Here is a 27,016-nt window from a genome sequence, read left to right on the forward strand (position 1 = left end):
AAAAAAAAAAAAAAAAAAAAAAAAAAAAAAACGAACAAAAAACACTTTTGTACCTGAGCATTACAGGTAGTAAAATACTTTAAAGACCACTTTGTTGGGATACCTAAAAGGTAGAATAGATCCAAAGTTCCCACTAAATCACTGCAGCATTGTTCCAGGTAGCCACTCTCCTATCTTACAAATAGCATTTAGTATGTGTACATTACGACTCTAAATCATTGACAGCAAAAGTGTTGAGTAATGGAGCTAAAGCAACAGAAAATTGTTGACATGTCAAATAAATTATTCACACAGCACAGTGGTACCCCTTCTTAAGGTCCTATCCTTCCATTTGCATGAACTCCAAACAGCTCTTGAGCCTGAAGTCCTTTATTAGGATCTGTGATTTAAAAGCCATCACCTTACAAAAAAGAAAAAAAGTTTATTATCTACTGAAATGCTGTTCCATCTCCACTATTAAGTCATGTATCCTCATGAGGAGGTCAATAAACAGAGCATCCCTTTGTGGTCCAAGTACCCCATTTAGATGTGGCTGCTCCTCAAATAACTCCCTCTGCATATGTGAAAAATGGATTTAGTTGCACTTCTCTATTTGCTGGGAGAGGGGAAGCTAGTATTCTATTAGCCCCACAGTAACAAGAAACATGACAGTGTCACTTGTAAACTTATCAGGTACACTATGGATGCTCCAGTTAGGACAGGAGTGTGCATCTATGCAATACTGAAGAGCTTAACCCCTGAGTTCCTCCATTAAATGCTAAATGGCTAACTCAAGACAGTGTGACACTTAACCAGCTTCAGAAAATGGGAAGAAAGTTCACGAATTACAATCTACTTGTTATCAAGCTTAACAAAATTATTCCATTCAAAAGGTTTGTTTGAGTCTGACCTGTTTTTTTCAAGTTTCCCACTCTTGTAACAAACAGCTGAGGTTGAAGCTCATTCTAACAGTGTTTAGAAGCCTGTTTTTGAAGAATATTTTTCGGTAACATTCTTCATCTCCAAAATTGGATAGGTCTTTAAAAATAAACTTCATAAGAATACAGTGAAAAGGAAATAGTGCAGAAGCATAAAAATAGATTCAGGAGCCCAATAACAACCTATAAATCATTCATTTCCATCACATACTGACTTGCAACAACACTTCTGCTTTTACTAAAGAAAGGAGTTCAGAATGCTTCAGGACAGGTTTGTTCCTTCCAACCTGAAAGCAATTTAACTTGGTCCCAAGACAAGGAAATCACAGGAGACCATAGTGTAAGTCATCTTTCTTAGCTTAGACTTGAACACTATCTCACTGGGGCTGACAAAAGGGATGAAGGAGACTGTCCAAGTCCCTTGTGAACTCAAGGCAGGTCTCAAACAAGCTTGGGTCCTACTCATGTGATAACAACTGCAGATCTGCACTCCTCCTTATGGAAATATATTTGTTTGTATCAGAAAGATATATGCTACAAGAAGAAAAAGAGTTAAAATGGGGGAATAGATAAAAAATGAGTACAACAGCATGGCTAAAATGATATCAGGTGATAGAGGCACACACACTTCATCTGCAGGCACTACAAAAGTTGTCTGCTCCCTCCTACCTACACCAACCCAGTAAATTAGCTTCACACAAGGAATTTTGGTTGGATTTAAATGCTATTCAGACTACTTAGCTAGTCTCCAAGATCCTTTTAATACTTAATGTAACTGATAAATTGACAGGTCATATCCACTGTGTGGATCAAAGAAGTCAATACAATTACACAAGAGACAAATTCCACAAAGCTTAATTTTGTGAGTGGCAAATTTACCAGATCAGGCAAAGCCAGTTCAAACAAAAACCAACGACAACAACAACAAACTTTGAAAGCCTTTGCTTGAGCTCTGGCAACTGTGCTGCTAACAATAGAATTTCTAGCAGATTAGCAGCAACGTATAGCAAACTTTAAAAAACATATTTCAACTGGGTAAAAAATTCTAAAACTACTGTTTAGCTGTGGAGACTAAATGTGTAGTATTTTTTTATGTTAAGAAATAATACTTAGAGGTTATATGCTGCAGACAATTGTCGTGCATTCTTTACGTACCACAGATTTGCAGTAAACCTGGGATTGTGTGATCTCTGGTAATACAGTGCTGATTAGACAGTATACATAGAGAAAAATCAGATTTATAAGAAGACATAAGAAGATTTGAGATTATCCTTTCAGACCTAGAACTAAAAATTTTAAGGAGAAGGGCTGTATTACATATCAGGTTGACATAACAGTCACATTTGCTTCTAGTGACCTTCTGTGCAGCAAGATACAAGAACAGAAATCCTCCTCTTGTCATTGAAGGGACTGCATGATAGCTAAGCCCTTTTAACATATCTGTGAGCACTCCCTCCTGGAAGAGCAAAGACTCAAATCTTAGTATAGACATGACTCGAGAAAACACCATAAAAATAACAGTTCCAGACGTTATCATCATTGTCACTGTCACACATACAATATTAATGCATAACCCTTCAAAACAATAGATTGCTCCCCTGAGTGCTTTTAAGATCCCCAAACCTGTAAGCAAACTACCACATCTATCTCAGAGATAATAATTTAGCAACAGAATAGAACTCACATCTCAGTTTACCTAGTTTTAAATTTGGGTGAATCTGCATGTGGTCTATTTTTGCTGTTGTGAAGTCTTGTATGTTTGTTTTAAAATATTTTCTCCAAAACATTTGTGTAAATGTTGAAGTGCAATACAAGACAGACACACAGCAATTCTGACCATGAATCAAAACCAATATTTTAAACCTCCATCATTACTACCTGAGAAAACTACTATTTCTCCTTGTGTTTTAATCAGATCTTATAAATAAATCTAGTATTAAACTATTATGCAATTTATTTTCCTACAGACTCAAGTAAAACTTCACTGTCTCCAAAAGCAATATTTATTACCACTCCCGGAGTGCTCAAGATGCAATATTAAACTACATGCTGTACCACCAAGAAGATTAGCTAGATAAATTAATGTAGAAAGAGAACCACATGCTACTATAAGCATACTTTTTCTTGTTCCTGACTCTTACTAGCAGTGAACAGAGTGACGTGTAATAAACTCTTCAGGAGCACATCCATCCTTTTAAGTAGAATTGGGAGCTAGCAGAACAACACAGCCAGAAGACTGAAAACAATAATGATGTATGGTAGGAGAGCAAAGAAGAGGAAGAAAAATGGAAGTGGGTGGACAGCAACTGAGGAGTGATATCAAATGGATTGGGTGGGAAGGCAAAAAGAGCAAATGAATAAGGAAGGAGACAAATGAGATGTGAAAAGAGACAGAAGACAAAATTACCAAGAGTTAGTCTAAAACAGTAGCTCTTAAATCATGGCTCAGTCAAAGGAAATTACAAAGTCAGCCTGACAGGAAGAGTAAATTACGATGTTGCTGTGAGCGTCTTACTTCTCGGTGTTGTCAAGAGAGCTAGCCATGACTGAGAATTACTGGCCTACCATATGGCCAGTACAAGTGCTGTAATGACTTTGTTAGCCAAGTGTCTAATGAACAGGAGGAGGAACGCAGCAGCTAGTGAGGACAGAGAAACCAGCAAAGGGAGGAAAGGAGAATTACTCGTGAGCTCAGCTGGAAGCCAGATCAGACCCTTATTAACTGGTCAGCACACTAAGATAACTACCACACAAGTCACACAATCCAACATGCTAAGATGGCTGAAAAGTATTCCGCTAAACAGAGCCCCAAAGCCTTTTCAGTTAGGTGAGCTCCTATGCAAAGATACGTAAGTTACATAAAAATAGCATCTATGGTGGACATGAAAGCTTCATCCAGCATTCTTCAAAAAATCCTGAAATTGTAGCTGATTAAGAACAAAATCTCTATGTGCAATGAGAGGATAACAGTGATGGTGAGGGAAATTCTCTGAGGTACAACTGCAATGTTTTAGCATATTTTAATTTGTTAGAGACATTATCCACAGAAGGGAATGTGCTGTCCAGATAACCTGTAATATCTTGGTCTGTATCATCCATCCAAGCAAAATCAATACATAAAGGGAAAGAAAGCTTCATGAAGATACCCATCCCCTTTGACCCTCATCAAAACATGACTAAATATAGAAGAAATTGCAGATATGTACAGACACAACCTCTTCCTCTCCTCCAAGTTAATCCAATCTCCAAAAGCGAAAGTAAAAATTAAATAAAGCTTAATGAGATTTTGTCATTGAATACGGTGGAGCACTAGTCTTCCATGATGTTGACTTATACTGCATGCAGGGGGAGAAAGTCATCTGCCAGACACTTATACACCACGCTGAATCCAGAGTCAAGAATGAGGCAAATACTTTTTTATGACTGCTCTGTAGAGAGAGCTGCACACCTCCAGGGTGCTGTCCCTGAGGGAATCTGAAATAGAATCTGTTGTTTTATAGTCCTGAGCAGGAAATACAATTCTGTTGGGATGGGCCCAGATGGAGAAGATCTGCTGGGACACGTCAAGAACTTTGTTCACTGTCTCCTCTACTAGTGTTGGGAGGGTGCTCAGAGGGAGCCTGGGAGGAGGTTAAAGTCCTAGTTTTGCTGAGAAACACTACAAAAAAAAAAAAGGAAAATAATTTTATAAATTGAAATCATACCGTGACTGTTTCTTCTGTACTTTTTTCTCTTTGTATAGGAGCAACTGGAAATTCAAGGAGGGATTTTACGGTCTTCCTTTTGGCTCTTTCCATTTGAATATTAGTAAAATAGTTGACAGCAGCAAACTCGATGAGAGCAGAGAACACAAAGGCAAAGCAGACCGCTATGAACCAGTCCATGGCAGTAGCATAGGATACTTTTGGCAGTGAGTGTCTTGCACTGATGCTCAGTGTTGTCATTGTCAACACTGTGGTTATTCCTTCAAAGAAACAGAACAAAATCACTGTTGAATCCAAGAAAACCAAAGAGAACAAAAACAGGCAAACAGCTTCAAACAAAGAATCTTAAAGCACTTAGGAATCATGTAAATTAATTCACATCTGCAAAACCCATTATCATGAAAAAAATGTAGTTACATTGTAAGATATTATAACAGAAGTAACTTTGCAGTGTTCCACTCATGATCTCAACAGTAAATGGAAGAAAATACATATCTATGTTCGGTTAAAAAATAGTATTATTTTTAATTATAGTAATATAGAGATTTTCACATTTAAATCAATACAGGAAACATGGTGTAAGATATGTATCTATGTTTTCTCAGCACTGCAAAATGATGTACCATGTAATTCTACTGCCATAAGCATGATACAGATGTTGCTGTCAGACAGTGCACCCTGTATTTGCTTAATAAAACAGTTTTAAGAAACTCCAAGGTCCTGCACTCAGAGATTCACCTTCCGTAAAAATGAACTTCTGTGTAACACAAAAGAAATAATTCACAAGTGGAGCATCACAGAATCACAGAATTTCTAGGTTGGAAGAGACCTCAAGATCATTGAGCCCAACCTCTGAACTAACGCTAACAGTCCCCACTAAACCATATCCCTAAGCTCTACATCTAAACGTCTTTTAAAAGACTTCCAGGGATGGTGACTCCACCACCTCCCTGGGCAGCCTGTTCCAGTGTCTAACAACCCTTTCAGTAAAGAAGTTCTTCCTAACATCTAACCTAAAACTCCCCTGGCGCAACTTAAGCCCATTCCCCCTAGTTCTGTCACCAGTAAAGACAACCAGAGTAAAGACAACTCATTTCTCAGCTGGATTAAGAAAACAGGGCTGAATCTTTCTTTGCTACTTGTGAATACTGCATTAGATTTAAGTTACCGTAACTACCACATGCGTATGAATAGTAATTATACACGCACAGCAGTTAACCAGCATGGAAAGCCATGACTTTGTGACTTCAGTAGAACATCTACAGCTTACAAACAGAAAATGTGGAAGCCTTAATTTCATATTTATTTTTTTCATTGTTTACAATTTCCATCAACAATTTATTTTCTAAATATTTGAATATAATTTATTTAATAGAGGAACACTGTGCTCCTCAGACTGCAACAAAAATATTTTTCCTGTAATGGTTTTAGAAAGCTAACGATTACCCTGTGTCTGGTCTTCTGATCCCACTTGCAATCCAGATGCCATTAAATCATGGCAAATTATTTTGGTGCTAAGGAAAACTATAATGTTCTGTGAACAACTCTGTTAATTAGCAAGCCATCACCTTATCTTTTAAACCCTTCTGCTACTACTCAACCGATGAAATTTAATTAGGATTTCATCTTCTGAAAGAGCAACTTCAATTAAAGTGTACATGCATGAACACTGAGCTCAAATATGACCACTTCATGATAATACTTCAAGTGAAAATACCAGCTATATACAACCAATGTTTTTTTTCTTTCATCCAAAATATTCCAAGAATAGTTAAAACATCAATAATTCTTTATCTTTCAAATATAAAATACCATGTAAAGAATGAACACTGCTCAAGTCCTACCATGATAACCACAAGGACAACTGAATGCAAATGTATATACATCTTTACTCTTACGAAAAGAAAACTTGTACCCATTTTAATTCAAAAGGAAATGCATATACTGAGAAAAATTCAAAATAATTAAGAGCCTGTTTTCCAACAGGATCTTCACACACCCTCTTTCCTAAATGGGCATATCCCATCTGGGGAACCTAATATGAAAAAGCTTCATATATATACTGCCACACAGAGAACAGGACACAATTAAAACAGTCTCTCCCATTAAAAAAAAAAAAAAAAAAGACAAGAAAAGAGCAGCAGTTAGTTCATAAATGCATAAAGAATATCTCAGAGCAAACTCAGCAGGATAAAAAACACAGATGCGAGCTCACAAAACCTTCTTCAGTGGGAAGGTGTTGAAAAACACACCACTGAAAATGTTTAATGCTGAGAAAAAAATTATGGAAAGTTATTTTATCCTGGAAGAGGCACATCCCTGCTTACCCTATCCTTCCCAATTCTACTTTTGTTCTCTTTGAGCTAAAGATTATCTGAATTGTCTTTTTAAAAAGACAATTACTTAACAGATATAAGAACAGGATGAAGTGAACCAACTAGACAATGATTCACCAAATGTAAGGAGGAGAGGGCAGGCCATGACAGTGTTACACAGTTTACTGTCTCAGTCTTTATCAGTTTTTCCCCTATGAAACCATTCTGATGAAAGACTTGCAGTTATCTCTGCAACTGCCCTTGGATACATGCCATAGTTATTTATAGGGTGGCAAATTATGTTCTGGTAAATATATATATATATGCACATACACATGAACTGTAGTTATCCAGAGATAAGTACTTGCAAGCTTCTGATTAGAAATGCACATAGTTATACATGTATATAAATATATTTAAGAGTATTTTAATATAAAAAATAATTTTAAAAATCTGTTTGAGAAATAAAATTTCCTCTGTCTTTCCTCTAAGAAATACCAATCTTCCACAAATGGGTCTAAATCTCTGACTGCAGAAATCCCAATTTATGTACCTTATTAAGATTTATTTTACTATTACAGTTAAGAATTATGACAGCAGAGCATGAAGCCTTTATAAAAAGTGCAAATCACTGCTCCATGTGTAACTCCATATGCATAAGCAGGTCTGGCTAATATGCAATAAAGCAATGTAACGTTCTCACAGGGTTCTCTGGTTCATAGGAAAAGTAAATCTGTTAGTAAATTGGACCCACAACTGAAGAGGCAAATTCTACCTTCCTGAGAAGCTAATATTCATTGAAGTTCAAAACATACTGGGATGTCTCTATGACGATGTTGTGTTGGTGTCACAGCTGATGTGATTTTTCAGAAAACAGGTAGCAAACAGCCAGTAGTGGTTACATAATCAGTACACAACCATACTGGTTACATAGTAGTACATAAGTTACCCCGTTTTAATGAAAACCCTTAACAAAAGCCTTAGATGAAAAAGCCTGTAAGTCTGGCAGTGAGAACAGAGAAAATGGTTTATAATGTCTAAATGGTGATGGGGAAAATACAGCATCCTTACTGAAATATGGGTCTTACAACCATCCCTTTTGCTCCTGCATTACTGATTCTGACTGGTACAGATGAACTGGGGGTCATGACAGTTCTCCCAACTCAGCCATGCCTGTTCCTGTTCATTTGCAACACTGCTACCCAGCTTTTTTGGATTGTGGAGGTCTCAGGCTCTCACAAAAGAAACTGAAGGACATATGCTACAGCTCCTTGCCTACCTTATCACACCACTCAGTATTCACACACTGAAACTGGAAGCAGTGTGTGTCAGATGGTGGTAGTTGACCCAGACAAATGACTGAACACACATATGTGTGACTAGAATTCACTTGCATGTCTAATCCCACATCCAGTTAAGTGCTCCTCATACATCAGAATATTTCCATTTTGTTTTCTGCAATGCTGATATGACATCAAGAGGTCACACACTATTTAAGAAAAAGTGTGCTGGAAGACAACTCCCAACGAGCTACCCCCATATGAGGGATGATCAGAAATAGCAGTTTACCACTAAGATAAACCATTCAGGTATAATACATCTGGTTTGTAAGCAAGAGACAAAGCATCCCTGTTTCCTATTCAAGCTACTTTCTGGGGGAGGAGCTTTTAAAAAGATTAGTGTTTACTGGATCCTATCTCCCAACCACGCACTGTTAACCTGTTAAACATTCAGAATATATTGTAAAACCAAGTCATTACATCTTTGTTCCACATGAAAAGCATCCATAGTGCATCATGTTCCTCATAGTGCATCTTTTCCATAGTAACAGACATCTTGACAGGCAGGAACTCCCTAGATTGTTCCTTGTCTGTCCTTCCTCCGTTAACTTTGCCAAGTTCTCTCTAATCATGCAGGAAAGACCTTTTGGCTAGCCTCTTCTAACAGTTCCTCTAGAAAGTCAGTACCATAGCAGATATTCTGGCTTCATTCTTATCTCTTGCCTGCAACATTTTTATCTTCTCTTAAGAATACCTTTACAAAACAGGGTCCCTTCTGGCATTTGTCAGAAAACTAAAAAAAAATACCCATACTTTAAGCCACCTGTTTTCAAAGCCATATTAGAGACTTAAGTGTAACTTTGTATACGTCCAAAATCTATTATTATTTGTTCTCAGCTTTATATATAGATATAATGACACATATTACATATTGCTCTATGATTTCTACATTTTCAATTGTCACATTTTGTCTATAAATACAGATTCTACCTTTACAGTTCGTGGCACTACTCCCTTCAAAAAGCACTACTGTTCAACATTACTGCAAAGACATTTGAAGCAATATAGTTGTTTGCCTAATATAATGCTCAAGTTGAGAGCTACTGGAGATCTTACTAGCTTCACAGCTTGTTTTTCCTATAACTAATCATTAACTTTGTCTAATTTGTGATACCAAACAGTGTTCAGACTCTACTTACATGTCTGAATGAGCCAGCATGTAGAATAATTCTTATCACTCTTGCCAGCATCTATCTATAGCAAGGCTTTTTGTGGAACATTCTTTTCTTGATCAGTCCTGCTTTCAGCTTTGCTATATTATAAAATCAAGACACTGCTCTATGAAGACTGCTTTTAAAATGTTTTTATCCTACTCCTTTGTTAGGAATCATACTTCCATTCAATTTCTTATGCTTTGTCTTCCTTAGAAGCTTTTTTATTTTTTCATTTTCAGTGTTCACTGCAGCATCACATTCAAACTCTATTTTGATGAGTTCAATTTTAATATCTTGCAATATTTTTTCCTTTTGAATTCATTTCCATAATGGCAATGGCAGACAGGAGAGAAGATCACTAAACGTGAAATTACAGAAACAGGATCTAAGCCTTGCTCATAGCAAGCTTCCACTGATGACACAGATATCTAGTTAGACATCTGCACATTTCACACATTACCAATCAAATTCTTTTAAAAGGATTTTAGAAAGCATGAGTTCAAGTAATTACACTACTGTTCACTGTAGGACAAAACTGCTCTGGATGCAGAGCAAGGACTTGACTAGATCAGCCTGGGCCAGGTCTTCCCAGATTGCTCCCCCATGCAGCTAGAATCCCCACCAACATACACACATTATTCTTCTGAATAAATATTCCAAGCTTCTTTTCCCATTCCAAGGTTTCACGTACTATAGTCTTCATATACTGGTAGCAAAAATTCTTCTGAATTTACCTTACTCCCTTGCTTCTGCACTAATACAGTGGCAGTATACCCTGTACATTAAAAAGACCTATTCTAGAGAAAGTCATTAAAAGTGAAAAGCACAAATAGTTACCAAACACAGTTCTAGCTGGAACAGATTCCTTATTTATCCAAAATGAAACTTGAGAAAGGATGACGGTCATAATGCATGGGATATATGTCTGAATCATAAAATAACCCATTTTCCGTCTGAGGTGGAAGTAAACTGTCATAACAATATATTCACCTAAAAAAAAAAAAGAAAAAATATTTTTCTGACTGCACATAAAATTCATGTGTAGCAGAATAACTGTTTCAGACTATCAACTACGATGATTAAGATGATGCCGATCACAACACTTAACATGTATAGAAAGATATCTGCCTTACAAGACAAGAACAAAGATAAGTTTTAACCAAAAAATCCTAGAAACAACAGGTCCTTACAGTATCATTCTGAAGCTGCTTTCAAAAATACTGCATATACACAACTAACACTGGATCACTTTGCATAGCGTAAGTATGATTTAATTTTTTTTTTGGCATCTGCTGAAGAAAAGAGTTTCAAGACACAAGTTATCTACCTACCACAGTATCCAGAACATTGTGGTACCCATCTGCTAAATAAAACAATTATAACAATGTTGCATATAAAATGATATGGAAGCATCTCAGCTTTTTACTATATTTATACACCAGCATCACTGTGATAAAGAGACATGCAAAAATCATTAAAAATGGCTTTAGATAAAGTATCATTTTTAATATTAAAAAAAAATAGTTATAGTTTCAGCTTAAACTGAATAAATCATCTAAACAGAAGTACTACAGAAAAAGCATTTGGGGGACAGTAAGGAAACCGGGTCATTAACTCATAATAATCAATACACTAACAGGCCAATTTCTAGTGTACTTCAAAATGCTGTTTTATCTTACAAAAAACATCCTTAAAGCAATACATCACATATATTTGCTTTATTTGTTTCATTTTGACCATCTCACAACACCCAAACTTGCTGATGTTTAGAAAATGATTCCAATTTTTAAAAATATTTTGAGAATATGCTTGCTTTATCAGCAAACTGCTCATCAGTGATACTTCACTCATTTAGGATGCCTGTAGTTGCCATTTGCCTTATTTCTTACAGCACAAATCAGCAGAAGTATCTATTGTGACTAATGCATTTGTGCCTATCCTTATCTGACTAGAGGGTTTTTATGGTTTTAATAACCCATTCTGTATGCTCTGCTTTTATCCCGAGCTGTTTGTACCACCAAACAAAGGAAGTCTTTTGCACATAATGTGGATACAGTGCTGAGAAATTACTTCCTCACCCAGGCATCCTCTTGACTCTTCAAACTGCATTTTAAGCAGTGATTAAATACTCATTTCGTCCCTTGGAGTAATGATCTCATTCCAGTTTTCTGAAAGACCTTCGCAATCTACGGTAATGAATCTGCAAATGTAAATCTGAAGGACAGAAACCTAGTTCAGATTTATGTTCTCAGCCCTCAATATATACCCTATGACATTCAGTAGAATATCTTACAGGAAAGAAAGAAAAAAAGCCTAGGGCAGTATTGCAGGGTTAGTTTTACCTCAAATTAACTCTTGCTGATGAGATTCCTACCTGTAATAGATTTAATGGTTTCACTGGATACCGTATGCCCAAGCAGGTCATACTGAACTAAACTGGAAGACTCCTCAGGAACTTCCACTGACTTCTCAGGTCCTTTTGTCCAGGTATAAATCATTTCACTCTTTGGATATGCATCTACAACACAGCACCAGTTTGCATAAATAGGAAACTTCTCACACCTTACCAGGACCCCAACCCAAACCTACTGAAATTGAACAGCAAGACTGACAGTAACAACTTTAGAAAATAACCTCCACGTGAAGTTGCCCCAAAAAACCACCCTCACATGAGAATAAATTGGAGCTAAAGTCATACGTCAAGTGTCACACATAAATTAATTTCACATTTGAATGTGAAGTCTGAACACTACACTTTCTGGATCAGCCCTTACTGAGTGTGTAAAGATTATCTTTAAGTTATTTTAGAAATTTCTATCTAAAAATTTATTATTAAAATATACGGTATCTAAAAAAAGAGTATGATAAAGAGGACACATTCTGGAGACTGGGTGCAAATTTATTTACAGGAAATATGATTATACTAAAGTCAAAAGTTTAAGGGTATTTTTTGCCAGAAACCAGAGGTCAGTAAAAGATTCAGTGTAGCCCAGAAATAAGAACTCCCAAAGAAACATTCTAACATTTAACACAAAAGACATAACTTAGGGCTAGCATTCAATCCCTACACAGCCCAAACTCCTGTTAAAATTAAATTAAACCAGTCTTGAATTTGAAATTGCTATATCTTATTTAAGGTTTCACTGAAGAGGACACCAGATTAGTGTGAAGCACAATTTCTGCTGACTGATGATTCTGCCTGAAGAAATATGCTGGTGGAAAAGTCCCTGCTATTGAAATTCCCCTAGTACATATCTGACACCAAAGCCAATTCTAGAAGGACCAGGTTTCCAGTCTCACCATAACTGGAAAGAAAAGCCTTATCAGAGCAATATCTTTAATATCCTCATTTTGCTTGACTGACTACCCAGCTGCATAAGCTCAATGTATGCTAAGGAACAACTCTAAGCAGCTTCCAGTCATTTCTAACTTCAAAATTAAGGTGTCAAGGAAAGCAGATTAATGTCCAGCCACTAACTACATCCCACCGTAAAGCAGCAGTGACCAGGGACACTTAGAAGAGTAACAGGATAAATAACAGAGCACATCAAGCGTCCCCAGGTGGTCACAACAATCTCTGCTGTGGATTAAAATCAGAGAATCATAACTGCCCCTCTCTGTTGCATGCAATATGTCCCAAAACAACTTCTAACAAAAGTCAGGTGTCGATTTTTTGGATAACCTTCAGACCTGGAAGCAGAAAAGGACGGTCACCTGCACTAAGACTTCTCTCATTTACTCTCACCAGTCTAAAAACTATCTAGCATAAACTTGTCACTCAGACTCCCTCATATAGGCCAGGAGATAGGAGATAAGACAAACACAACTAAGATCAAATCTTCACACTTAACATACAAGTCTATCTTAGGATGTCATCTTGACACCACTGACTGTAGAGAAAGCCAAATAACCAGCTGCCCTAGGCACCTTTTACCTGACTGCCGTAAGTTGAGATGGATCCCACCCTCTTTGTCTTCTCCAAAGAATTTCTCACTTCACTGAGTGTTCAATTCATCCCTAGGAACCAAGAAAAACTACATATTTCAAGAAACAGTATAGCCAGAATAGGGGGGTTTAACATAATAGCTGAATCACTGCCTGCTTTTCAGTTCTCTGTCTGGGTTTAATTTTTCAGTTCCTAAATAAAATTCTCAAGGAAATTAACAGGAGTTTCGTCTGCATAAGGATTGTGTATCAAGACTAATATTCAGAAAGTTTAGTAATTGATCAAAATCTACTTCTACTATTTAAATTCTGTAGTTACAAGAAATTTCATAATTGTAACTTACAACTCCCAAATTTGAGAGGACAAGCATGACCATCCATGGGAAAATCCACTAATCTCATGGGACACTCTGCACTTATTGTAAGCCTATAATGGAACAAATTAAATAGTCTCTGGTTGCCATTTTGTCTAGGCAGCATAACTTTTGCATACAGTAATTGTAAAAAGCTGAACAAACAAGCTAGATACCTCATTGTGTACAGGATGGTGCCATTTCTCATTATTCTGAAGAGTTTATTTGGGGCTGTCATATTATGTGCAACAGACTTTTTCCCGTTCCTGAAGAAAGTGTCAGGAGTCCACACCTTCGAAACCATCAAGTTGTTAAGCCTTAAAATTTCAATAGGGCCATCGTATTTTAATCTTTTGTCTACCCATGTTTGACGGAAGAAGACATCCATTGTATACTCCTGTATTAAATTGCAGAAAAACAAAGATCATATTTTGCATATATAAGTGTTTCCTGTAAGTAAAATAAATAAATAAGTAAATAGAAATCGCTTGGGAGCAAAGAAATTAGTTGTAAAGAAAATGCTAAGTCCACTACACAAACATTTCCACCAATTAAAGTGCTGTGTACGTCTTAATAGCTTAATTTCCCACATTAGTCATATCAATAAATTGCTACACATATTTAATCATTAAGAAATAATTAATCTAATTAGATTGCAGGAAGCAGGCAATTTAATTTGTAGTCAAGCATATAACTGGAAACAAAATGATCTGTGACAATAAGTGTCAACAGATTTTTAAAGAAAACAGCCAGCAGCAAAAAAAAATAATCCATGGATAAATTAAAATATCAGGACAAACAATTACCTCCACTTTAAAGCCACAAAAGGAAATTTAATTTCAACTGATCAGAAGTAAGCTTTTAAAGAACAAAAGTGAATATTTCCTTTGTCATGTCACCAAGAAGTATATAATAAAATACACAGAGCTGCATAAATACATATTTATTTTTAACTACATAACTATCCCACTAACTTCCCCAGAAAAGCCATTTGGATGCTCCAAATAAAACGTGCCAACAACTGCAGAATTGCAGACACAAGTACATCATGAGAAATCACATGTGAATTAATTGACAAAGGAATGCATTTCTCATTTTGGAAAGCTTAAGCATTTCACACACCCACAAAATATGTATATATATATATATAGTGGCATTGGAAAAGGTAACACAGGAAGCCTGAAGTCCTTTCTAACTTATAGCTGCAATTCTGTGTTAAGTCAAATAATATTTTTGACTTTATTTCAAATGTTTCTGCATGTTATCAGCATTGAAACTACTTGTTTGTTCATATCTATTCATATGGGCAAGGATACATCTCTACAAGTGTAATGCATCCTAGAATTAGGTTTGCTGCCTTTTGCATGGCTGCATCATCCAGTAAGGTTCATAGTGAATCTACCAGGTCTCTCTTCTATTGTCATTTCCTGCCGGTGACTTCATAGCTTATAGTAGCAGTTTCTGTTATCATCTTCTACGTGACACATTTTGTAAAATGAGATTTCGACTCCTTTCATTACACTGGGTACCAAAGTAATCCAGTTCTCCTAAAAAAACATTCTGATCAATCACCCCCTGTGCTGAGACTATCTCACGCTTTGCTCTTCCAGCGAGTTTTATGAATGCAGCCACATACATACCACATTGGGTCACTAATGGATACACTAACTAAAAATCATCCCAAAACCAATTCCTGGATCCCTGGAGTTGTCTTCTAATCAATCCCTAATGACAAAAGGGAAAATATCTGCCCTAAACTCTCCTTTTTCTGGCTCATTACCTACCTTCACTTCTTGTTTTCACTCCTGCCTTTTCCAACATAACTAATAATTTCCACGTGGCAGCATGTCAAATGCTTCACCAAAGCCTGAGAGATCATATGAAGCCATCAATTTAGAGGTGAGGATCACATTACTAGATTTGCTTTGGACCAGATTGTTGCACCCCTTGTCTGCATCATACATAACAACCACTGAAGGTGTAAGATGCAGTTCAACATAAGCCATAGGTGCAGGAACCTAGTCCTTGAAAAAGTATCTTGCTGTCACATACCTCTCCCCAGCATAGAAACAAATCAGGTGCACCAGAAAGCACAGACTAGAAACACATGTGAAGGAAGCTATTGCCCTGAAACTACCTTTCCCTTAAACAAGGTAAGTACGAACATATAATGCACATATGTCTCTGTTCCTTCCATGTGATTTCTTGGATGTTTTATAAAAAAAGAGAAACTGTCACATGATTTAAGGGAATACTGCTGGATTATAGAAGTTGATGAGAGTTATGCTGGATTTGACCTCAAGTGGATGCAGATGCCTTTCAGACACAAATAACAGTACGTGCAAATGTAGCATTTGTCTTCTGTGAGTATTTCATGCATGTCATTTTGACATTCAATTTCTGCAGACACTTATGAAAACTCCTATCAGTCAAACATTTACTGAAAGTGATGCTAAAAGGGGCACAAAGATTGACAAAGGGAATTCATCTGAAATGAAAATGTCAACAAGTATTTGTGAAATGATGTCATTATTATTCACCTGAGAATAACACACATTTCAAAAAGGGAAAGGCAATTTCAAAGAGATTACATATTTTCCCCACAGTATGCTTAGTGAGATGCTCCCTGCAAGGCCTCTACACCATAAAAATCTGCTTTAAATCCTGTGAAGTGATTTCTTTAAACTAGTCAAAAACCAGTGCAAGTGTGACCAGAATCAGGCCTACTGTATCTAATTATAAACTATAAATTAAGCAGCTCCTAATCCTGTCTACTTTGCATGACTGACAGAGCAGTACGGAGACATGACTTAAGCATCCACTCCTGACAGCAGTTAATGGTTTCTCAGAAACAGGAAAGGGCATTTTAATTCCAGAAATACATACCATTTCTACATCAGAAACAGGTCCAAAACTGGTGACATATATATCTGTTTTGACTTCAGTAACAGGACCTAATACATGAAAAGGAAGTGAGCAAGAAAACATGAATTTTGCTGGTCAACAGTTCTCATAAGTGATCCTGGCATGTGAACAGTTATCTCTTTGAGGGTTCTGTGGAAGAGCAAGAGCAAAATGCAAAACAGGTCATTTCAGCTAAGTCTCTAATAACAACCACTGCTCAACTATCTTTACCACATAAGTAAGTTAAAAGCAGCATTTCCATGCAAATCCCCATTTAGGAAACCAACATTTACTCAACAGATAAGAAAACACATACCGATAAATTAAAAACCTTATGGAAAACACCATGCTGATAAACAACAAGCACCTCATTTAAGTAATCCACACTCCCCAAGGTACCTGTTGCTAATATTCAGTCTTACTGGTAATAACTGGGCTACAGATATTGGCATGCCATGCACTAGGCAATTTACTATTGCAGGATCAAGAATTGCAACCATATCGAGAGAAGTACTTAAGTGGCTTAATACTGACAAACAGAAGATTTAGGAATTTCAGCATTTTGGAGTGTCTGAACCTCGGTCCACATGGTATTGCAAAGCCTGTCGTGAAAGACCTAGTGATATTTATGACACAGTGCAGCAGAGGTCTTGAACATTCACAGCTGGGAATGGCAAACAGCCATCAGAAAAAGAAGTTTCATCTCAACGTTATCATCTCCTTTACTACAGGACAAAGCACTTTGAAATGTAAAATGGGCACCATTCCACATTACCTTTAATGGGAGTTTTAGGATTTCCATTAACCTAAAAACACATGCAGGATTTAGGTCCATTCCCAATGTAAAAGGCCAGAAAACTGCGAATTATTACCAGTTATGATGATGATTCTGCAATCAAAGCATTAGCTAATGGTTTAATTCAGGTAATGAATTACATTATAAATTAAAAATAATAATAATAATAAAAATCTACTGATGTTCCTACCAACCAATATCCGTTTGAAAAAAAAAAAAAAAAACACAACCACAGTTTCTACATTCCTGCAACTCAAATTTCTGAAGAGGATAAGTGGTTCAAGTCTGTTAATTCAGGCTTTATTGTAGTATTTGGAATCTAAATATGAAAAGAGGAAAGACTTAAGACTGTTTGAAGCAGAAGAATATGTGCCTCTTGGAAAGGAAAAAAAAAATCACTGTTCACAGACATCACTTTGAATCAAATGTTAAAAGGAGAAAAAGATAAGCAACTGGAAAACAGGAAACGCATATTTCTTGCACCTAGAACAAGTGTCAAACTGTGAACAAAAAGTAAAATAAAACCATGCAAAATTATTTCACTAAACAGTTTGCAAGTTATGTAGAGAAGAACAGCTAAGATTTTTTCAGCTAAATGTCAAAAAACAGACTCCTTGCTGGAAGTTAACAGTTTCACAGAAGGACATTTTTTCAAGATAAAATCTTAAGAAAATTCACCCTACAACAGTTGGTAGCTCAGTGGTCCCTGGAAAGTTGGATCCTTCAGCATGTCTGTCTTGAAAAGGTTTTAAGAAGCATTTCCCCAGTTCCAGATAACACACTTTTATACCATTCTGCTCTTCTAAACATGTCAAATGGAAGCTGCTCCCCTTTCTACAAGTAATTACGTGTTCATCAGGGCACAGAAATCCACGAGTGGTTAGACCACTCATTTCACTGCCAATGTAGTCCAATGAAATTTCCACAATATAATTATTTATGGAGAGCTCCAGGAGATCAGAAAAAAAATAATCATGCAAGAGCTGTCAAAATACTGGAAGTGAAGACTTTCACCTGCAGCATTAAAAAAATAGGTGAGAAAAACTCAATCATACTTGCACATAGAAACACAGGCGATTCAAATTTCCCATAATCACCAGACTATTATTTATCTAGGGTAAACTACTTTGGGTTTAAATACATATATATACACAAAATATTTCTTTATTTCATCTAGCAAATTTGAAATGTTTCTGAAATCCAAGTTCTATAGAAATGAAAAAGAGACATTGCTGCACACTGCTCTAGGGGGAAAATACAGAAATAAGTCTTTGTTACCCAACAATAAGAAAATACTAAAAGTCATATTCCTAAAAACAAACCAAAACCACCTTTTACTGGTTTTCTTTATGATATCTTCATTTCTTTACCTCACAGAACACTGTAATTTCATAACTGTTGAATTGAACAAAGAGGCAGATTTTTCCCATCGGCATGAGCTGGTTTTCCTCAGACATTGATTTCTTCTGTTTTATTAAATCATTACAGCTTCACAAGCAATAAGTGCTCAGAGTCTTTTTGCAAGTTTTTTTTTGGAGTTTCTTGGAAAGATGGAGAGATCTAAGACCAGGAAACTAACCTCAAAATCAGCAAGCTTATGATTTACTACCACTAGAAACTCAATAGGAGCAACATAGGACTAAAACTATGCTAAAGTTTTGTCTTCTAGCAACTGCTATTCTGCTCTTAAACCTTTATTTATTAGTAGGACTCATGAGACAGAAGGAAGGAGGACATATAAACAAGAAGCCACAAAATAAGGTTGAAATTAAAGTTTAGTTTTGGTTGAATGCCTGACACGATGGTAGTGCAATGATGAAATAAATGTTAAAATTCACATTTTTAGGCCACTAGACAATGTTAGAGGAATGAGGATCTACAAACATTTTATGTATCATAACAGAACAAATACATCCACCTAGTACTAGTACCACTGATATGCAAATCCCTGCTTTGCATACGAAACTGTGGTAAGCGTTAAGACGTTTGGTAGGAGATAAGATAATTGCAAGGGACAGTGGAGACTGATCATCTCTCTAATGCTTTTCCCAAAGTCGTAGCCCCATCATGCTTCACATCTTTCACATCTTGACCGACATTGTCAGTCCACAACTGCTAAGGCCAAACACTGGATTTTCAACCACACCACAGTACTCAATGCCAACCCAGGACCACCTATGGCGACATCATATTCTCCTTGTAGGAGAAAACATAACTCCAGTACGTAACAATAGTGGGGGTAGAAAGAGTGAGTCATGCCTTTTTCTTTTTTCCTAATTATTACTAATCATGGGAATTCCTGTCAACGAGGAGGTGATTTGTAGTCACCTAACCTACTTTTACTGGTGATTTAAGCAGCCCTCTGAAATGAGCATGTTGCACCACTTAATCAACTCGGGCTGTGCAAGCAGAAGATCCTATTAGAAACCTTTACCTTCCACTACTGGCAATAAAATGCAGGGAGTTGTAAGAAGGCCAATTAATTTTAAATATGACCATTTGGGTTTATCCTTCAATGGATGTTCAGAAAGCATCTAATCACCATAAATCTTCAGGAACACTGAAGAACTATTTATAACATACTGGTGTGTATTTTTATGTCAATGAAATAGGAGGAGAGTCCTACACACTGCAGTGGGAACGGTTAAGTCTGAATCACCGCTTGCAAGATAATATATTTTAAAGAAGCTCAGGCAGGATTAAAAGCAACCCCTGCAAAAAAGCCAGAATAGTTCAGCGTTCAGTGGAGATGCTGCATGTGGGCTGCAGAAGTGATGCCAGGCCCTAACCCTGCGAACAGGAACATAAGACAGCTCTCCCATGCATTGCATGCCAACATATGGGTTGAACTGCAGCACAGCTCCCAGCAAAAGACTTTGGGCTCCATTATCCCCTCGTCTCCATAGGCAACTGTCACTGCAGAGATCTCCACTGTATGTAAACAGTCAAATCCTGCACAGGCTCTCTGTACATTGCAAATTTCGCCATCAAGAGTCATGCTGCCAAGCAGGAACATTAGCAAACAAGTCTGTACAAAGGTTTTGACACACAAACTACAGTTTAAATGTTAAGTGCAGCTATTGCCACTGCTGTGAGATCAGTCCCAGGATACATAAACTACGTGAAACTACATTACATCAGTTCCTACAGCTACATCTAAAAAAAGGGGGGAAGGAGGAAGTAGTTGCTACAGATTTTTTATTTTTTATTTTAAAGAACTGTATGTGAAAGACTTGGTGCTTTTTCTAAATTCTTGCTGGCTGCTTATGATTGCTATCTTTCAATTTAAAAGAACATGCTTCTATGAAGCATGTTCTTTGTTTAATTCTACAACAGAGGACCCCTGCTACATGTGAAATTCTTGTTGGGTACTCAGAACAACTAGGTAAGGCATTTCTGAAAACAAATGTGGAATTCAAACATTTGTGCTACATTCTTTATCCAAAGATAAATATAACAAATGTGACAGCACACAGTAACTTTTATATTCATCCATCAGCATGTCTGAACCCTGTAAATAAAAAAACATACCTCCAGAAATGAGGAGACTACTCTGTTTCTTTGCCTGTTCAGCAGATACTCTCTGCTGAGGCAGCCAACAAGGCTGACACCCATGCCAGTTCCCATGATGTGGACACCTGTCTGCTAAGGACTGGACCAAGAATATCAGCTAATTTTATGCAGGTCACTAAACAACAGACAGATGGTAATGACTTCAAGCATTACAAACCTGGGCCAAATTCAGATCAGGCAACTACAGGTATATAACACCATATCCTGTTAACAAGCCTTTGAGTCATCTGCGCTCACCAGCTGAGGAAAACTGGACAAGTGCCTGAGGAAAAAAATGATCACCTTCACTTTACACTGCTCACGTCCAGTCCCTTTGCAACCTTAAAAAAATATATTACAGAATCTATTATGCTGAGCAATGGGACCTTGAAAGTATGCATGAGTTTTTTTTAATAAGAACAGATAATCATGAAGATATAGTTCTATTCTAAAAAAAAAAAAAAAAAAAAAAAAAAAGATGTCTTTGCTCTTCAGATTTATCCTGCATGTATTTCTTGACTACACTCACTCATTTTGCCTTGACAGGAAATGAAACTCTTCAGTAACAATGTTCATATGCTGAACATTACACAGCCTACTAGGGGCAGAGAGGCTGTCCCATACTTTACTTAGGGGATAGCCAACATATGTAATTTCACCAGGTATTCAGCTGCACTTTCACAAACACAAGATCATGAGAAAGAGTAAGAAAAGAGGAAGGAAAGAAAAAGGAAAACGAACTAACGTGGTTCTGTTCCTTCTACTCATGAGCCAGCATGCCAGCAACTCGTGAACAGAAAGGTGGAGAGCTATCACCACTTCACTAGCTGATAGTAAGACTTGCACTTTGTGCCAGACTGCACCTCACACAAATAAACAGATTCAAGAGCAGAGATTTCTCCAGTCTTCACTGACTTATGGGCAATCACACCACAAGGAGATAGGAACATGCTGAGGGCAACACTGTCAGCCTCAGAAGGGGCTTTTAAGACCTAACATCAGTGGGTTTCTCAGTCAACCTAAGAGCCTTGAGCAGCAGGCAAGCCATAAAACACCTTCTTTCTTTGGTCTGAACAAAAAGCAAGTTGCCCAAGATTAAAGGCATGCCTAGCAGAAAAATTTATTAGAATTAGCAAATACGTGGGAATACGAAGTGATGCTCTTCCCTCTCACTTCAGTCATTTCATTTCTTCTTGCTTTGCTAAGAACAGGCTTAAGTGAGTTAGCATGTCACAGAAGTTTTAAAAGATATCATAACATTGCAAAGTTATGACCTTTTAATAAAATATATATACATAACAAAATGTGATCCTTCCCCTCTACTCAGCACTGGTGAGATCACACCTTGAGCACTATGTCCAGTTATGGGTTCCCCAGAGAGATGTGGACATATGTGGAGAGAGTCCAGCAGAGGTCCATCAGGATGCTGAGGGGACTGCAGCCTCTCTGTGTAAGGAGAGGCTGGGAGCTGGGACTGCTCAGCCTGGGGAAGGGGAGGCTCAGGGGATTTCATCACTGTGTGTAAATACCTGAAGGGTGGGTGCAAAGAGGAGGGAGCCAGGCTCTTTTCAGTGGTGTCCAGTGCCAGGACAAGAGGCAGTGGGCACAAACTGTAACACCAGCAGTTCCCTCTGAATATCAGGAAGCACTTCTGTGCTGTGAGGGTGACCAACCGCAAGTTGTACTGAGAGGTTGGGGAGTGTCCCTTCTCGAAGATCCTTAAAAGCTGCCTGGACATTATCCTGGGCACCCTGCCTGAGCAGAGAGATGGAACCAGATGGCCTCCAGTGGTCCCTTCCATCCTTAACCATTCAGTGGTTCTTTAATCCAGCACAGGTTTTAATCAGGTCTGTCAGGCCCTTCTATCAGGAATTCCTCAGGTGAAGCCTAAAACCATAGAAGTGTTAAAATGGCAAATCAGATTCAGGCCTTTTATGTCAAGTGAATAATGCTCCTGTCAAAATGTCATCTGGAGTTCTACAACCATTTTGAAACTAATCACCCGTGGAAAAGTAATGGATTTTTGGAGAAAATCAAGGTTTTGCAATTTTCTAGAGTTTGCCTTCGTTGTGTGTCATATGTAAACTTTTAAAAAGCAGATGAAAACTGGAGTCAGGGTATAAGTTGAAATGATCTTCAAAGTTTTACAGCTCAATAAAAATAGCACTTGGGTAACACCTGAAGTTTTACAGCAAATAATGCTTTTCATTAATCACAGGTGACTTCTGTAAACACCCTAAGCTTATGATCTGATAGATTACCCAGTGGTTTTGATTGGAAAATCCACATGTTACAAACTGTATCCTGATATTCAGGATAATGGCAAAATGGCACACAGAGAGTACGGAATGTAACTGACTTAAATTCCACTACACCATTGTAAAACTACACAGCATTACTTTTTTCTTTAGTCCCTAAATACTTTCCCACCACTGAAATTCAAAGCTGCCATGCATTTAATGTCTTCCTGAGAGCACTTGAGGTTTGTTTGTTTGTTTGTTTTTCCCCCCTACACAAAACTGCCTGTTCTGCTTTACTTAATTAAACTTCTGGCCAAAGTCTCTTTCCTTCTCTCTTGCTCCTGTTAAGGGTTTAGATTCCCATCCCTCAAAGTCGAGGGGAGCTACCACTTAAAGAGTCATGAATAACTTTCTTCATGAACTCTTCTGGTTTTATTTATTACGCTAGCAAACCTTGCAATCATTAGTAAGTAACAGCAACTTTTTTTTTACCTGTTTCATAAAGCAACTTTGTAATGCACAATGTCCATCAAGTGACATGGAGAACTTAGTTCTTCTGTTTACCCTCAACATACGCTATGTTCCTGCATAAGATGTACCAGGGCAAGCTTCCATGTACTCCACTGATGTTGCAAACCCTCCTGAGGGACCATAACTACATTTGTAAGCACACTCAGGTGATTTCACTTCTCCTTTATAGCTACCAACAATTGTGCTAATTAGTCATTTGTATCCAGTTTTAGGAAACCTCTAAAATCTAATGCTTCCTCCTTTGCTCTGCATGCAAAAATCTTCATGAATTGTTATTTGTGGACTATAACTCTGAAATATGACGGCAAAATTCAGAATTTGGCTAGCTCCCCAAGTCTGATTTTAAACATCACTTTTGCCAGAATTAGAAATGTTTTCATCGATTTGTAGTTTAAAATCAGCATCGGTCAAACCTCTGTGAGGCCTTTTGTTCTTAAAATAAAACTTTCGTTTCATTTTGAGCCACGTGCAATCTAGATGGTGAATCAGCTTCAAGAATAAAACAAAAATAAATATTCTGCTGCTCATCAGAAAGTGACACAGCTTTAGCATTACTGAAGCACACTATACTTTCCATCTCTAAATATTCCCACCCCCTATGACATTTGTTTGCTACGCTCTATAATAATGAGTGACCCATTTCCAATATGTGAGTCCCATTTGGCATAAAGATTTATCAGCAAAACCCAAGAAATATAGGGAAAACTGAATTTGGACAGTATACATTTTAATAATTAATCCACACATCTTGTTGAGTTATGTCAAAAGGTCGGATCTGACCACTTAGAGAACTTTACATTTATGTTGGTTTCAGTTTTTAGTTAAAAGCTGTTCTTGTCAAATCAGGTGAAGATAACTCACTGCAATGAGCTAGGGTGCTAGGCATTGTTTAAAAAATTGAAGTATTTTTTTCCATGTGTTACTTAGAAGTTCAAAACTCAAAGATGGATGGTTTAGATATTGTAAGGAAGAAGCAAGAAACAATAAAATATCAATTTTGTGAAATATACAGCCAGAAGTGCCTTCCTCAGGATGAAATCTGAAGGTTTTATCTCCCTGTGCCATCTACTTCAATACTGCAGTTATGAAAGTTCAAGGAGATACAAGGAACTTTTCCTTCTTGATAGCATTTTGCTGAAAGACTACTTTTGCAAAATATCCTGCAAAGGACAACTGTATCGAAATAAAAATCAGCATAAACTATATGTCACATCACATATTTAGTAGTTGTTTAATTTTGGAAATCTGATAATGCTCATAAAGCATCTTTGCAAGATGACTAATTAGTTGGCATTCAACCTAAAATGATACCAAACATAGCACATCTCTTGTACGCATGCAGAAGTGTCTGTAACCTCTCTGCAGAGACTGAAATGGAAAAGGCTACCTGTTCTCAATGACTCCTCGGGGTGCTCCAGTAAATTTAGCTTTATTCTCGCATAATGTTTAAACTGAGCTATGGAAGGCCTCATTTATTCTATATACCCAAAATAATACAGAAGTGATCAATGATGCCTGCTGTTGTCCTTTAATGATCAAGATCATGCATGTGAGCCCAGTACATGGCATGTGTTGTCATACATGTCAGTGTGGATGCATCACGTGTACGAAGAAGGTACTTTCAGGGGAGGAAGAAAGTATTTCGCAACAGAAACCTACGCAAGGATCTCATTCAATTCCGTATAGGAAGAGTCAGCCCATAAGATGTTCTTGCTGGCTTACTGCATCATGAGACGGGCTGTAGCACCTCTCTTTTCTAAAAAAAAACTTTTAAATTTGTATTTTTATATTGGCATGCCAGATACCGGAATGAATTCCATCCCGATCCCAATTATTTTCGGTCCCGAGCCCCTACAGGCGACCAGCACGCCCCACACCGACCGGCGAGCCCGGCTGCTTGCTCAGCAGCACCGAGCTGCGCCGGACCAGCCGGGGGCACCGCGGGGGAGCGGGACCCCGCGTCCACACGGCGGGTGCGGGCAGACTCGGCGCTCCGCTTCGGATTCCTACCCCCAGTTAACTACTAAACCGGAGCTGGACCCGGAGCAGCCGAGCGCTGCTCGTCCCCAACTCGCTGAAGGGAGGGCGCCCACCCCCGACCTGACCCCGCAGCGCGGTACCCAGCCCCGGACCCGCTTCTGCTCGGACCCCATCCGCGACACTTAAAGGGGGGACAAAATCCGCCGGCCCCGGGCTGCGGGGCAGCTTCTCCCTTCCCTGCCAAGCCCACACACGCCGGCTCCCCGGTTTCGCTCCGGCACGACGGCAGCACCCCGAGGACCGGGCCCTTCTCCCCTCCGCTCCCCGGGGGGCTCAGCGCTGCCCCCCGCACCCCCCGCCCCCGGGCACGGCGGCCGTACCCCCGAATCCCGGGCGCAGCCGGTTGTCATAGCCATCCAGGAGGCTGTTCAGGATGCTGGTGAAATTCTCCGGCCACAATTTCTCCTCTTTTTTGCTCTGTCCCGGCGGCCCGCTGAGACTACGAGGCAAAGGGGGAGAGCGGGTGAGAGAGGAGCCGCCGGGAGCCGGCTCGGCGGCACCGGGCGGGGGTCGCCCCGCCGCCGGGGGGTACTCACCACGTCGCCAGGCACAGGCAGTGCAGGAGGGCGATGGAGAGACCCGAGGACATGGCGATGGCTGGCTCCTTGGCAGAAACCATCTTTGCATGCCATACTTCACGCCTGGCCACGTTAAACGCCTTGCTCCGGGGCGGGGGGACGGGGACGGCGGCGGCAGCCCCCCGGCGGCCCTACATGCGCGGCTCCCCCCCGGTTGCCAGGCGGCGGCGGTGGCGGCGGCGGGCAGGGGCGGAGGAGAGGCGACTTTCCCCGCGCCGTTAACTCCCTCGGGGCAACAGGCGCCGGGCCCCGCCGCTCCCGCCTCCGCCCCGCTCTGCCCCGCCTCGCTCTTCCCACCCGGGGCCGCCTCGGCACCCTCCGGGCGGCCGGCGAGGCGAGGCGAGGCGAGGCGAGGAGCCCGCCCGGTAGCGGCCTCCCCGGGGAGGGAGGAGCCGGGCCGAGCCGCGGGGGGAGGCGGATCTCGGCCCCGGGCGCCCTGAGGGGGCTGGTGAGCCCCGAACTGAGCCCCGGGTACCGAGCTGGGTGTCTGTGAGGGGAAGGTTTCTCTCCCCTCCGTGCTCTGCTCATGACTGAGGGTTGAAGTCTTTGCTGTCCCGATCCTCTTTTCTCCCTGAGGGGGAAGCAAAACCAAAAGCAGGAGGGAAAGAGAGCATTTGCCCTGCGAGGAGGGTTTGGGAGCAGGAGGG

General features: G+C 39.1%; 1 protein-coding gene across 7 annotated transcripts in view; it reads right to left on the reverse strand.

Moving 5' to 3' along the window:
- GABRA4 (gamma-aminobutyric acid type A receptor subunit alpha4) overlaps positions 1 to 26,800 on the reverse strand; it is a 42,200-nt gene extending 15,400 nt beyond the window's left edge. Inside the window, exons 1-8 of one of the 7 annotated variants that reach the window (XM_068680259.1) lie at positions 26,328 to 26,800; positions 26,112 to 26,230; positions 16,615 to 16,682; positions 13,905 to 14,125; positions 13,720 to 13,802; positions 11,805 to 11,948; positions 10,268 to 10,420; positions 4,622 to 4,881 (exon numbers count right to left, since the gene is read on the reverse strand). In XM_068680259.1, coding sequence (XP_068536360.1) covers positions 4,622 to 4,881; positions 10,268 to 10,420; positions 11,805 to 11,948; positions 13,720 to 13,802; positions 13,905 to 14,125; positions 16,615 to 16,682; positions 26,112 to 26,230; positions 26,328 to 26,410 — 1,131 coding nt within the window. In that variant the 5' untranslated portion in view covers positions 26,411 to 26,800. Of the gene's footprint in view, positions 1 to 4,621; positions 4,882 to 10,267; positions 10,421 to 11,804; positions 11,949 to 13,719; positions 13,803 to 13,904; positions 14,126 to 16,614; positions 16,683 to 20,959; positions 21,376 to 22,324; positions 22,868 to 23,712; positions 26,010 to 26,111; positions 26,232 to 26,327 lie in introns of those variants that run through there. The other 6 variants (XM_068680258.1, XM_068680257.1, XM_068680262.1 and 3 more) reach the window with 6 other exon arrangements.
- Positions 26,801 to 27,016: the final 216 nt, after the last annotated feature.

Source organism: Anas acuta, chromosome 4 (genome assembly GCF_963932015.1).
Source record: "Anas acuta chromosome 4, bAnaAcu1.1, whole genome shotgun sequence".
Lineage (NCBI taxonomy): Eukaryota > Metazoa > Chordata > Aves > Anseriformes > Anatidae > Anas > Anas acuta.